Here is an 11,763-nt window from a genome sequence, read left to right as displayed (position 1 = left end):
CCCTCGAGTCTTCAGTTTTTTTCTACAAGGTTGATTTTCCTTTTTTCAGTTCCTTCACACCTCCTCAGGGTCCATTGGACCCTCAGCGCCCTGGGGAGCATCTGTGTGGAGCCGGAGGATGGGTTTGTTACACATGGGGCACACACTGCGGATCTCCAGCCACTTAAGCAGGCACCTGACAGGAAAAAGACAGCGATTGTTTCAAAATAAAAAAAAATATGGGCAGATGCAGGATTACCTGGGGCAACTCTGTCCAGCACACACAATGCTTGTTTTGATCTTTTACAGCACTAAAAAAATACTGTTTCCTAGTTTAGTGTTTAAATTGTTTAAAATGTATTGCACCACCACCTATAATGTGTATTTTGTTGACTAAAACTTTGACTAAAAATGTAAGTCAACTACCCTTTTCCATGAAGAGGAGATGAAGACGAGCTAAAAAATATATCTTTGTTGATAAAGACTAAAACGAGACTTGAATGCTAGTGCTGGCCTGTTGGATGATCAAAGTCTCATATTTCTCCACTGAGTATATAGACAAAGCAAAAAAGGAGAGATTGGGTAGAGTGCATTCAAGGTATGTCAGTATTTTCTTTAGTATTTTAAAAAGAATTATTAATAGTGCATTAATATAAACATTTTGAAAGATATTAATTTCTCAAATGCCTTATAAAATTGGTTCAAAGTGCATGTTTGTTTTGACTAAAATAAGAGACTAAACTGTAAATCTTAAAATCTGACAAACTAAAAGGCTAAGCCTTAAATCAGTATAGCTGCCAATATTAACACTTTGGAACATTTTGGAATCACTTATTTGTGCCATTTTTAATCCCTTTTGAACATATTTTTGCCACTTTTATCTCCCACTTTTTTTTGCCTCTTTCTTTTCAGTGGCCATTTTTTGCAACTTCAACCACATTTAGCCACATTTGAACCCCTTTTCGACACATTTTTCTGCCATTTTGAACTTATTTTTGCTGCTTTTAGCCCTTTTCTGCTACTTTAAAAATCCTTTCACTGTCTTTTCCGCCCATTTTTGCAATGTTTAACCCATTTTAATCATATTTTAAGAAAGGTAGTTTACATTTTCAAGAGGAATACATACTATGGCCTGATTTCTTGCCTTGATAAGACTAGTTATTATTTAGGTAAAAATGGTTATGACAGCTTTACTTTACAATGGACGATGATTTTGCTGACCTCCACGGGCCTCCAGTTTGGCTGGGCCCCAAAACATTTTCCCTTTCTCCCTGCTTATGGGTGGCCTTGGCTATACTAATTCCAATATTTGACTGAAACTGAACACATACCAGGCAACCCAACATTGTTTCTGCTGCATTTTGGTACTCTGTGTCTGGATGCCACAGCACATCAGTGGTATGTGAATGTCTACATTCACTTTTAAAATGAACTAAATTTAACATGAAACCAGTAAAATTAGATTTTTTTTTCTGGTACTTGTGGATAAGTAGCTAATTATAGTTACTCAAATATTGTAATTTAGTTCTTTTTTTGGGTGCTTGTACTTTTTTGAGAAATCAGTGCTTTTTCTTCTACCTAAGTTTTAACCAGAGTGATTGTTCTTTTACTTCAGTGAAATACTGTTGTACTTTTTCCACCTCTGTTGACTACACAGTAGTACACAGCAAGAGAATGATTCCATATCACATCCCAAAACAGCTGTTTTTCCCCGTCATGCCTTTGCGTAAAGTATTTAGATGCATTTTATATGTGTTTAGTTGTGTTTGGATGTTGCCTGTTTTACAGTAATCCCTGCTGGGGTACTTTTTGTGAAATACACATTTGCACCATGAGTGAAGTTATCCACTTTGTTAAGCCTCCCACCTGTGGCTTTAGGTGTTACTAAAGGACATACAGTGAATATTCTTCATCAGCTTACATTGCCTCGCTATGAGCTTGACTCTGCTTTTTTGCAAGAGGAGGTCCACCTTGTCACAGATTTTCTGGAGTTACTGCATCTGTCATATTGTAAAATATTTAACACTTTCAAAAGACTAGTTTTACTGCATGTAGTGTAGACCAACAGAGATGCATTTGAAGTTTTGAATTTAGCTCTAAGTTATATTAACACTGTCAATTTTGCAATGTATTTTACTTTATTATCGAGGTGTGACTTTACATACTGCTCCTCTGTAGCTACCCAGTACTTAAAGTAAACTTTAAATTAAATACTTTTACCTGAGCAGATTAACAGGCCAGTACTTTTGCATTTACAATACTTAACTAAATTTTGCCCAGAGTAACTGTACTTTTACTTAAGTACAATAGTCGTGTATGTTTTCGACCTTTGGATATGGGATTGATTGGTAAAGAGAAATGACTTATGGCTGAGGCGGATTAATACTATGGAAGTGGCGTTCTGGTATATCACTGACAGCTACTTGACATTTTTTGCCAATTTTTACAGATTTACCAGATAAAAGAAAAGCAATGCAATTAATACTATATCTGGCTAACTTGTACATTTTAAGATTATCTGAGATAAGTAACATTTGTGACTTCTACAAAAAGACACAAGATAATATATTGCAGTTATTTCATGAATGGCCACAATCATTCTGGAAGGCTGCTAAAAACCCTTTTATAGATAATATACAATGCAGAAGAAGTTGTACACCAAAATATATAATTTTACTGTATAACAACAACAACAACAACAAAAATACTACAAACAACCTCCTAATATTACTAGGTAATGTTATATCCATAAATTATCCAAATTCCACAGAACTCACCCACACCAAAAGCATTCAACACTGAATGAAAAAAAAATCTGAGACCATTATAATGATCAAAAATAAGAAATCTATTCACACTTCAAACCAAAGTTCTTTTTTTAAAGATTAGAATGTTAACACACCCTAACCCTTTAGTTGACTGTTTTTCTGTTTATTTTTTAAATCATTATTTCAAGTCTTCTAACTAAATTTCGATTAGCCTACTTTAGTTGATTGTAAGTGCCCCGTAGCTACTGTTAAATTAGCTGTTGTTGTACACAACGTTTTAAATAAAGATTATTTAAAAAGAATAATACACGTGCGGAACCAACGCGTGTTGTAGATAGTCCATTGATAGGTTAGTTAAAATATAACAGCTAACAGTAATATCAGTAGCTAAAGGGTCAGATAAGAATGTTATGTAGCCAATTATTATTTATTTAATTAACGAGCAAACAGTAATTTTCGGTGCTACAGTTACGTTATGAAACGCTTTATCGACGCTTTATTTAAATAAGACGTACAGTCGATGCTTGATGGGAGTTGTAGTTGTTTGTTAGTGGTAAGCTAAGCTAATACATTTTTTGCCATTCCTCCACATTTGAGTACATGCGATATAATAACTGTGCCTAAATTTTTACTCATATATTTGTCATTTCCAGTTGATGAACACTCACTTCTTGTGAAATGCATGTGAGCAAGGGCACACTCCCAGTTCATCTCGAGTCCTGAATTCTTCCAGACACACAGCACAGGTTTGCTGCAAGAAAAAATATTTCTAAGGTAAGTTTTTGTGAGATTTCTTTGTTCAAAACAGATGTAACAGCACGGTTAGTCCAAGTATGAATTTATTTTGACTTAGGCGCAATGGAGCATTATACACAAGTATGAACGGGAATTGTTATTTTTTCTTCAACATCTTTTTACAGCTGACATTATTATTTAAACCTTGCTGTGGACAGAAAGCTGCCTTAAAAAAAAGAAGAAAGAACTTAGTAGTCTTCTAGGACACTGACAAGACCTTTTTAAAATGCATTTTGAATGAGTGCAGTTATTCTCGGAGTCCTACATTCTGCTACAAATAGAGAGCCACTCACTTTTTAGGGCTGCATTTTAGATAGCCTGCAAGATGTTCTCTGGACTCAGTATGTGTGACAAGATAATCAAATCTGAGATGAGGAATTGATTGAGTTAACAAACCAGATCCTCCCAGCTACTAATGGGTCATCTGATGTAAAAGAGAAGCAGCATGGGCAAGATGAAGCAGATACAGCTGCCAGGTTTTGACAAATATGTTGAAAATGAGAGTGATTTTCAAAAGGAGGGGCTTACTCCAAGGAGGCTGAGTTTCTTGCTTGCTCCCTTCAGCACCACCTGCAGTCAAGAGAATAAAAAGAGAGACAAGCATTGGGTCATATGAATGATGTGTCAGCACTACTGTGCTGGCATAAAATCAGAAGAGTAAAAAAAAAAAAACTTCAAATGGGTTGAATGTCCTGATTTGACCAGTGTAGAAATATCTGCAAGAGCAGAGCACATTTTTGTAACATTGTTTAAAATGCCTTTATAGACAATGAAAGAGCTGCAGCTGGAGTTTAACCTTCCCTTAAGCCATAAACAATGTCAACTATCACCACACCTACAGCTCCACATTGTCACATACTGCTACCTGCTGGGTTAACAGTTTTAAATCAGAGCTAAGGTAATGTTATATATATGGAGTCAAGGTCAGCTATAAGGGGTGGTGTTGGGTTTCACCTCTGACATTGATAACAGTGTGACATGCTATAGTAGTATTAATAACCTTCCTCAGAAGCTGGTGTTACATGTTCACCCACTGTGACACATACAACAGCAACATACCTCATTGTAGCTGAACTGCTCCCTTGTTCCTTGTTGTTTCAACCTGAGAGAAGCAGAAAAACAACAACATCTGAGCAGGAGTGGTTGCTGGGACACCCATAACTTAAAACAGTAGTTACAAAAGTTGGGGGTTTCAAACCCATCAGAGTTGGAGAGATGAATCTAAGAACATGCAAGTTGATTGTCAAGGTAGAAAATACTCCTTATTTGTTTTGCCCAGTTATTTATTTTTTTTTTTTGTAAATAGTCTTTCAATTCTAACATTCTCCTAACAATCAACTTTAATAGTTAACAACAGGTAAACATTTTTATGAATAAATATTCCTGTTGATATTCATTTGTTACATTCAGAACTACTTTTGTAGTTTTACTTTTCAGATGAATAGTCCAGCTAGCTGGGATAGAAAACGATAAATCAGATATGCATTATCAGATATGTAGTTAAAATGCTGTCACAAAAAATGTCACTATTGAGTTTTATTTTTGTTCCATTCCCCCCATTTCCTCCAAGTTTTACTCCAATAATGCTCTGAAAACACCCTGGAACCCCTAGGGGATTCAGACTCAGTATTAACCAGTTTAACCACCACTGCACTGCAGTCCAAATACTACACACTGATGTTCATTCACAATGAACAATTAGGTACGTAAATCTGCAAGTATTTTTATGTCCATATTGTGACAGCACAAAAAGCTGTTGATACAAAACTGATTTCGAGTTGGTTACTTGCACATCCATACACAGAGAAACAGTATTATACATTGAATCTGTGTATGGATGTTCAAATAAACAACTTGGGTGTGTGTGTGCGGGTGTGTGCGTGTGGGATTGAACCTGATTAATGATAGTCCAAAATCCACATTACTACTTGTCAGCAAGTTAATCACTAACTATACTCATCTACTTTTCACAAGGGAGGGAGTAGTGTATCATACTATTTGACCCTTTTAAAAAAGATAATGGGAGCACTGGGAGGAAAATAAATCAGTTAAAACATGACAGAAGCTGTAATGCTCCATGAAAGTGGATGTTTATGGTTTCTTTTGGGGTTTTCAGCACCTACCCTTTTTACATTTCACATTTGTTCTTAGCTTCAATTGAAAACAAAACACAAGGTGATTTAATAAGCGTTAACCAACCGGCCAAACCCCTATTAAATAATAGGGACCAATATTTACATTTGGCCCATAATGCATATCAGTCTTATTTTGATGATTGCCAATAAAGTGTATTAATTTAGAAGTGTGCTACTTTGGCCTTGTTTTTTTTACTTCTCCACATCTACACATACACGATATCATCAAGCGCTCTTGCATGCCTTTTGCAGCTAATCTACTAAATTGTTTCCCTTTTAACTACAGCCTACTTTCTCTCACTGTGGTTTATTTTTCTTCCTCTTCCTCTCCAGCTGGTGTGCCAAATATTTGGCTATTCTTCATCTTTATACTGACAATGGTACATTTATTACATTTTGTTTATTTCTGTCTTTGGAGGTAAGTGTTTTTCAATTAGAGATGTCTCTGTTCAGAATTGATTCAAAGCCCTTGTTTGCAGCAGTAGTTAGCCAGCCCACTGTAGATGATGTGGGCTGGCATTGCTTCTCCACTATGCAGCTCCCTAGTAGGTGGGAGGCAGCGGCTGGTTACTGTCCGCAGTCAGTCAGCAGTGTCTTTGAACTCCAGCTTTATCATTTGCAACACTTAAGCAGTTTTACTATAAATTATTCTGAAATGCCATTTTACCAAGCAACAACAAGTTTATTTTGTAGAAATGCAGAAATGCGTCAGTTTAACTTTGATAATGGATAATATTGGCCCTTTTGACAAGGGGTAGACCAATTATTGGTCCGGCTGATAATTGATGCCATTATTTGGCATTGAATCAGTTAATGGTGTAGGCATTTTATTTTACCAACAGTTTATACAATTTATTGATTAAAAGGTGTCCTACTCCACTACAAGTGTCTTCCCCTGTGGCTTTATTTTAACTCTCTATTCTCACCTGATGTCCAACCTACAACACTGTCTGACTGGCTAAATGTCACACAACTACCAGTCAATCAACACTGAGGCCTGGGTGGCACTGACACAAGGTGTGTATGGCATCCCTTCCTGTTTCCTGCTGCTGCAGTGTTGCTCTGCACCGTTTCTCACATTGATAGAGCTAGTGCTGGTTAATTTTCCTTCATTTTTAACATGCAGTTTTACTTTGATCACATAAAGTACATTTTGTTCGTCATTTCAGGTACACACTGATTGCAAATATCAATTATGAACTACTAGGGCTGGGCAATTAATTGCAAGTTAGATTTAATCGCAATATGGCTTGCTGCAATTTTCAAATTGCAGACAGTGCAATATTTCAAAAGCCTGAATTGTGTCAAAATGAATGTTTCAATATTTTTTAAAGCAGAGATGTTATGCTCTACAAATTATGCAAACATCCAAGGTTCTTATTTATTTTATTTTATTTTATTTACAAAAATCCTACTTTTCTTCTTCATGTAAATGTTTATCTTATTCAGAACAAGAATAACAGAACTGATGTACCCTTCAATGTAACAATTGATGTCTGGCTTAAATTATGTGAGCCAAAATTTCAATTACATTGTTTTTTGAAATTGTTTATCCCTAGTTTAATTTATCTAATATTGTGCTGGTTATGATAAAGAATGATTCATTGCTTGTGTTTGTTGAACAACACATTAGACGAGGAACCTTGAAATAATCCCATATTAAATTGCAATATTGGCAAAAAAATTGCAAATAGATTATTTTCGCAAATTGTTCAGCCCTATGAACTACTAATACTTTGTTTCGGCTCTGAAAAATATCGGCTGACCCTTACTTTTGACAAACATTGGCTATTTATAAATAATAAGGGCATAAACATATATCAGTGTGGTAGATGTTTATCTTTTGTGTCCTGACAACTTGATGCTGGCATTTAGCACTCCTAACTGCTTATTTCGAGAAGAGATTTACTATAGAAGATGTGACCTGTTGGACAAACTCAGATTTGTTTTCATGGTCAAACATGAGATTAGATGATGGCATTGTGAGAGTGTTACATGAGCACAAGTTATGGAAAAACATCAGCATCAGTATCAGTCATTAGCAAAATTTTTATTCTAAATACTGGTATGAACATCAGCCCTGATTTTTCAGATGGTGCATCTGTATCATTTTGTTTGTCCTAATTACATAAGTAAGATTTCTATTACAAGACTTCAGTGTTTTTTACTCTAGCTTGTTTTACTTAATTGAAAAACTGGAGCACTGGTACTACAGGTTAATACATAAACTGTAAAAGTTGTACAGTTTTCACTGATAAAAACTCACTTTTATTGCTGGTGCACCTATTCATCTATATTATTGACTGGTGTACACCCCATCACATGCTGTAAATCTAACAATAACATTACTTAAACTTACTGATAGCTTAGGTTTACTATTGATACGTATTGGCTCTCAATACGGTTTTTCCATCTCATGTACCACCAATAATAGATGTCAGTGTTTGCCTTGAAAATCAATATCAGTCAATCCCTGTTATTTCATCTTAGAAATATTTTTTGTCTTATTTACTGTTTTATTTTATAACCAGAGACCTAATAATAAAACAAATGCTGTGACAAAAGACAAAAGAAAAAAAAACTCATAATCTGGGCAAACACAAGTATACAGTAGGTCTGCACAGTTATTTCATTTAGCACTAGCTAACCATACAAGGTGACAAAGAAAAGAATATTGTTAGAATAAGCAACAGTTTGCAGGGATTCTCCCCGGACGCTCTCCTGTGTAGTCAGGCAGTCCATCCAGTTGTAATTAGGATTACATTTTAGCATCATGATACACATGATTTTTCTCACCCCACAGAGTTTCTTCATACCCCAAACTGCATACCCCAATTTATGTTGGAAAAATATTCATTATTGCTGCAGCAGGATATTTAATATCCTGTATGTTGAATGCAAAATAGCACTTGATGTTTAATTTACTATAAGTGGTGTGCATTTGTACATTAAATGTTGCAAATGCAAGTGTTATTGGCAGCTTTTCAAGGCAAAACTCACATTTGTAGTATGTTTTCTGCCCATGTAATATAATGTTATTTTGTCATCAAGATAGTTTCATAGTTGTATAGTTAGTTTTAAAGTATTTTTAGATGTGTCTTACAATACTTGTTCAAATTGCCAAAACAGTCCTAACTGGATTGACAGTAACTCTCTCACCCAGTCTGTCGTCCTCCCAAAACTCCTGTACCTACCTGAAAAGGTAGCAGCAGAAGATGAGGCTGAGCATAAAGACGAAGAGGCCAATGCCCAGCACAATGACATATACATTGAGCGGGAGGTGATAGATGTCAGACGTCATGCTGCAGTAGTGTTCAGAGCGCTGAGAAGCCAAACCACACAGGCACCCTGCAAGGAGGATTTTGTATAGTTTAGATGCTTAACTGTCACCACTGATTTAGCTTCAGTAACTTTAGTGAATCTTGTATGATTGAATGTCTTTCTGCAAGAGCATAATGACAGTTAACCTGAAAAACATTTATGTATTTCTGTGTTTTATGTTTGCCTCAGCCTCAGGCTTTGAACAGGATATACTTCCTGCAGAGAGCTACTAACACAACAATATCCAGTTGGGCAAGTTTGTTATTTACTTTCTCATTATAAGCACCTTGGCTCCATCATTGCTTTGACAAAGGCAGGTTAGTACAAATCCAAATGGTTGCATCTAAGTTTAGAAGCTGTGATTTGTACAATAAATTGCCCTGCTGTGATCTTAGAGAGCATTCCAACCTTGAGATCTGTGTAAATGATTTTACTTTGTCAATGAATAAGTAAGCCATTTGCAAGCAGTAAAAAACTGTAATTAAAGCATACAGTAAGAAGGCATCTTGGCAGAGAAATTGGAGATTGTAGATCATTAACCACACAGCAAATCTGCATGACAAACACAGGCTTTTAGTGCCACAAGGTTTTTAGTCAATGGCTGCAGACATATACCATTTCACCCTGTGTTTGATTGACGATGAATGTTGGGGTCATTTTTACAAAATAAAACAATCAGTTGAAGTTTTTGATGTAATAATTGCTGTTTGTGTGAATGCAGGTGTGTCCTGGGAGCTGTGACTGGCACTGTGGTGGCAACTGAGGCACCCATAGGACTCCCTGTTAATTAGCTGTGAACAAGACAAACATGGAGGACAGACAGCACTTCCGCCACACCACCATCTGTTCTACAGACTATCGAGGTGACTGGTGGAGTGTGAGTGTGTGTCACAGCCCTGAAGGGTGGAAGGGTGCGGGTGTGGGGTCTGTCTGTGTGTATCTTGAAGACTGATATATATGTGTGTGAGTGTGTGCATGTTGCAGGTGGCAGGGGGTGGGGTCTATTAGACAGAATGAACTCTGGGGACTAAAGGACCATTTGGTAAAACAATAGCTGAGGAAGCCCCACTTCCATGCCACATGTGCTCCTATTAATTTGCAGCGAGGATGCTCTTTGCCAGCCTCTAGATGTCTATGTGTCTCTCTTTAGGGGGAATCAATAAGTACAGCTTGCACACTGTGGGGGGTACGGGTTGGATAATTTAACATGGCTGGGGGTTGGGGGATTTACAAGCCAAGGCAGGGGGAGCTCTAGTGTAGGGAAGACCTAGGGTAGCACAATGAGAGTTGCAAATGTAAACCCAGCACTGATGAACTTCAGACTTGGTCAACAGTAGCAAAACAAGAATGTGGATTGACAAACATGACCTTGAATGCAGCTTTTTGGAACACTACTCCTCCACTCTCTCTGTGATTTGATATTTCACAAGAACATTTGTTCTGTGAATTCAAAAAGCTTGCAGACTACAGATAAGAGTTTATGAGTTACAAGTAAGTACACGTGCTGCCACCTCTTGTGTTTGGCAGACGGTAAAAGAATCAGTTCACTTACCGTTACACCATTGGAATGGTTGCATGAAATATGACTCCCAGCTTAGCAGCAGTAAATTCAGGCCCTGTCAGGAGAAGGCTGGAGAGGAGCCAAACTCGTGGGCTGGCGCTTGGGACACTGGATCTGCTTGGAGCCTGGAGTCAGACACCCTGACCTGAATCGCTCTCTTATAGAGTGGTGTTCTTTCCTCAAAAAACAACCATTAAGATTTCCAGATTTGCTCAGATTCCACAAATCCTCAGGAGGTGCGGTTTTGTTGGCTCAGCAGTCTGTGACGCCCAGCATTCCCAAATCTGGATTAACCCTTCGGTGTAAAGATTGGGAGATTTGGGACTGGGGTTTGGACTGGGACTGAAGACCTCATGTGCTCCTAGATCCCAGTGAGAATGATGTCATCGCAGGAGAGAGAAGGAGAGACAAAGAAATGTTGAGAAGGAGTGATTGTTTTTCACATGCCTCACACCATGTGTTATGCAGGAGTTGTTATTGTCACAAGCTGAATCTCACTCAGTCACAAAATCAGAAACAACACAGACTGCTGGGTGACAAAAATACTCACATTTCCAGCAGAAAACGGGCCTCTTCACTGTACATCTGCAGTATCACCCCTTCTTCAGATTCAATGACAGCCACCCTTCAACATGACAGTCCTCATCCACTGAAGGTAATTATCTGGCATTAGTCTGTGCTTTGTCTTCCTCCCAAAGCTGCTTTTTTAACAGAGGATTTTCACAAGTCTCATCCCCCTCTCCTCTCCTCTGTTGTCTCCTCCTCCAGTCCTCTGATCTTGCGGTGGGTATTCCTCCTCAGTAAGGAAAGACAAAGATGTGCCTCCCTCTAAGCCCAGACAAACTGAGGACAGCTCCATGCAACAACAGTCCTGTAGCTGGGTTTGGTGTTTTGCTGTTGAGCTTGTGTTTGTGTGTCAGTCAGTGCATGTGTGCGTGTTTGCATAGGAGAGGAGGGGGGATCCTACTCTCCCTCTAACCATCTGCTCGTTCAATTGAGAAAAAAAATCTGAGACAAAGGCAGTGTGTGTGCAGGAGTGTGTCTGCGTGTGTCGTATTTAGTCTCTCCCACCTCCAGCTGGCTTTGTCATGGCAGGCTTCCCCTCTTCCTCTTTCAGTCCTTAATGGTGCTCAGAGAGAGCCTGCAGTTCGCCTTTCCCTTCCTCCCCTTGCTCTCGCTCTGCTCTGCCTTGGGTTTGTAAACA

General features: G+C 37.9%; 1 protein-coding gene across 1 annotated transcript; it reads right to left on the bottom strand.

The window, feature by feature from the left end:
• Nucleotides 1-38: 38 nt before the first annotated feature.
• On the bottom strand, nt 39-11,335 carry zgc:175214 (uncharacterized protein LOC557610 homolog). Its single transcript, XM_041784770.1, has 7 exons — nt 11,110-11,335; nt 10,551-10,920; nt 8,872-9,025; nt 4,602-4,644; nt 4,071-4,112; nt 3,416-3,498; nt 39-175 (listed from the first exon to the last, which is right to left on the bottom strand). The coding sequence occupies exons 2-7, from the start codon at nt 10,573-10,575 to the stop codon at nt 55-57; spliced, it is 468 nt and encodes a 155-aa protein (XP_041640704.1). The 5' UTR covers nt 10,576-10,920; nt 11,110-11,335; the 3' UTR covers nt 39-54.
• Nucleotides 11,336-11,763: the final 428 nt, after the last annotated feature.

This window comes from Cheilinus undulatus, linkage group 4 (genome assembly GCF_018320785.1).
Source record: "Cheilinus undulatus linkage group 4, ASM1832078v1, whole genome shotgun sequence".
Lineage (NCBI taxonomy): Eukaryota > Metazoa > Chordata > Actinopteri > Labriformes > Labridae > Cheilinus > Cheilinus undulatus.
The sequence above is the reverse complement of the archived record's forward strand: the minus strand, read 5'-3'. Positions and strand labels throughout refer to the sequence as shown.

Bases quoted from the DNA above. Each gene is read 5' to 3' on its own strand.
- zgc:175214 (XM_041784770.1), bottom strand. From the start codon at position 10,575: ATGCAACCATTCCAATGGTGTAACG. The intron at 9,026-10,550 runs GTAAGTGAACTG...TCCTCCTTGCAG, and splicing joins ACCATTCCAATGGTGTAACG to GGTGCCTGTGTGGTTTGGCT. The intron at 4,113-4,601 runs GTATGTTGCTGT...TCTTGACTGCAG, and splicing joins AGCAGTTCAGCTACAATGAG to GTGGTGCTGAAGGGAGCAAG.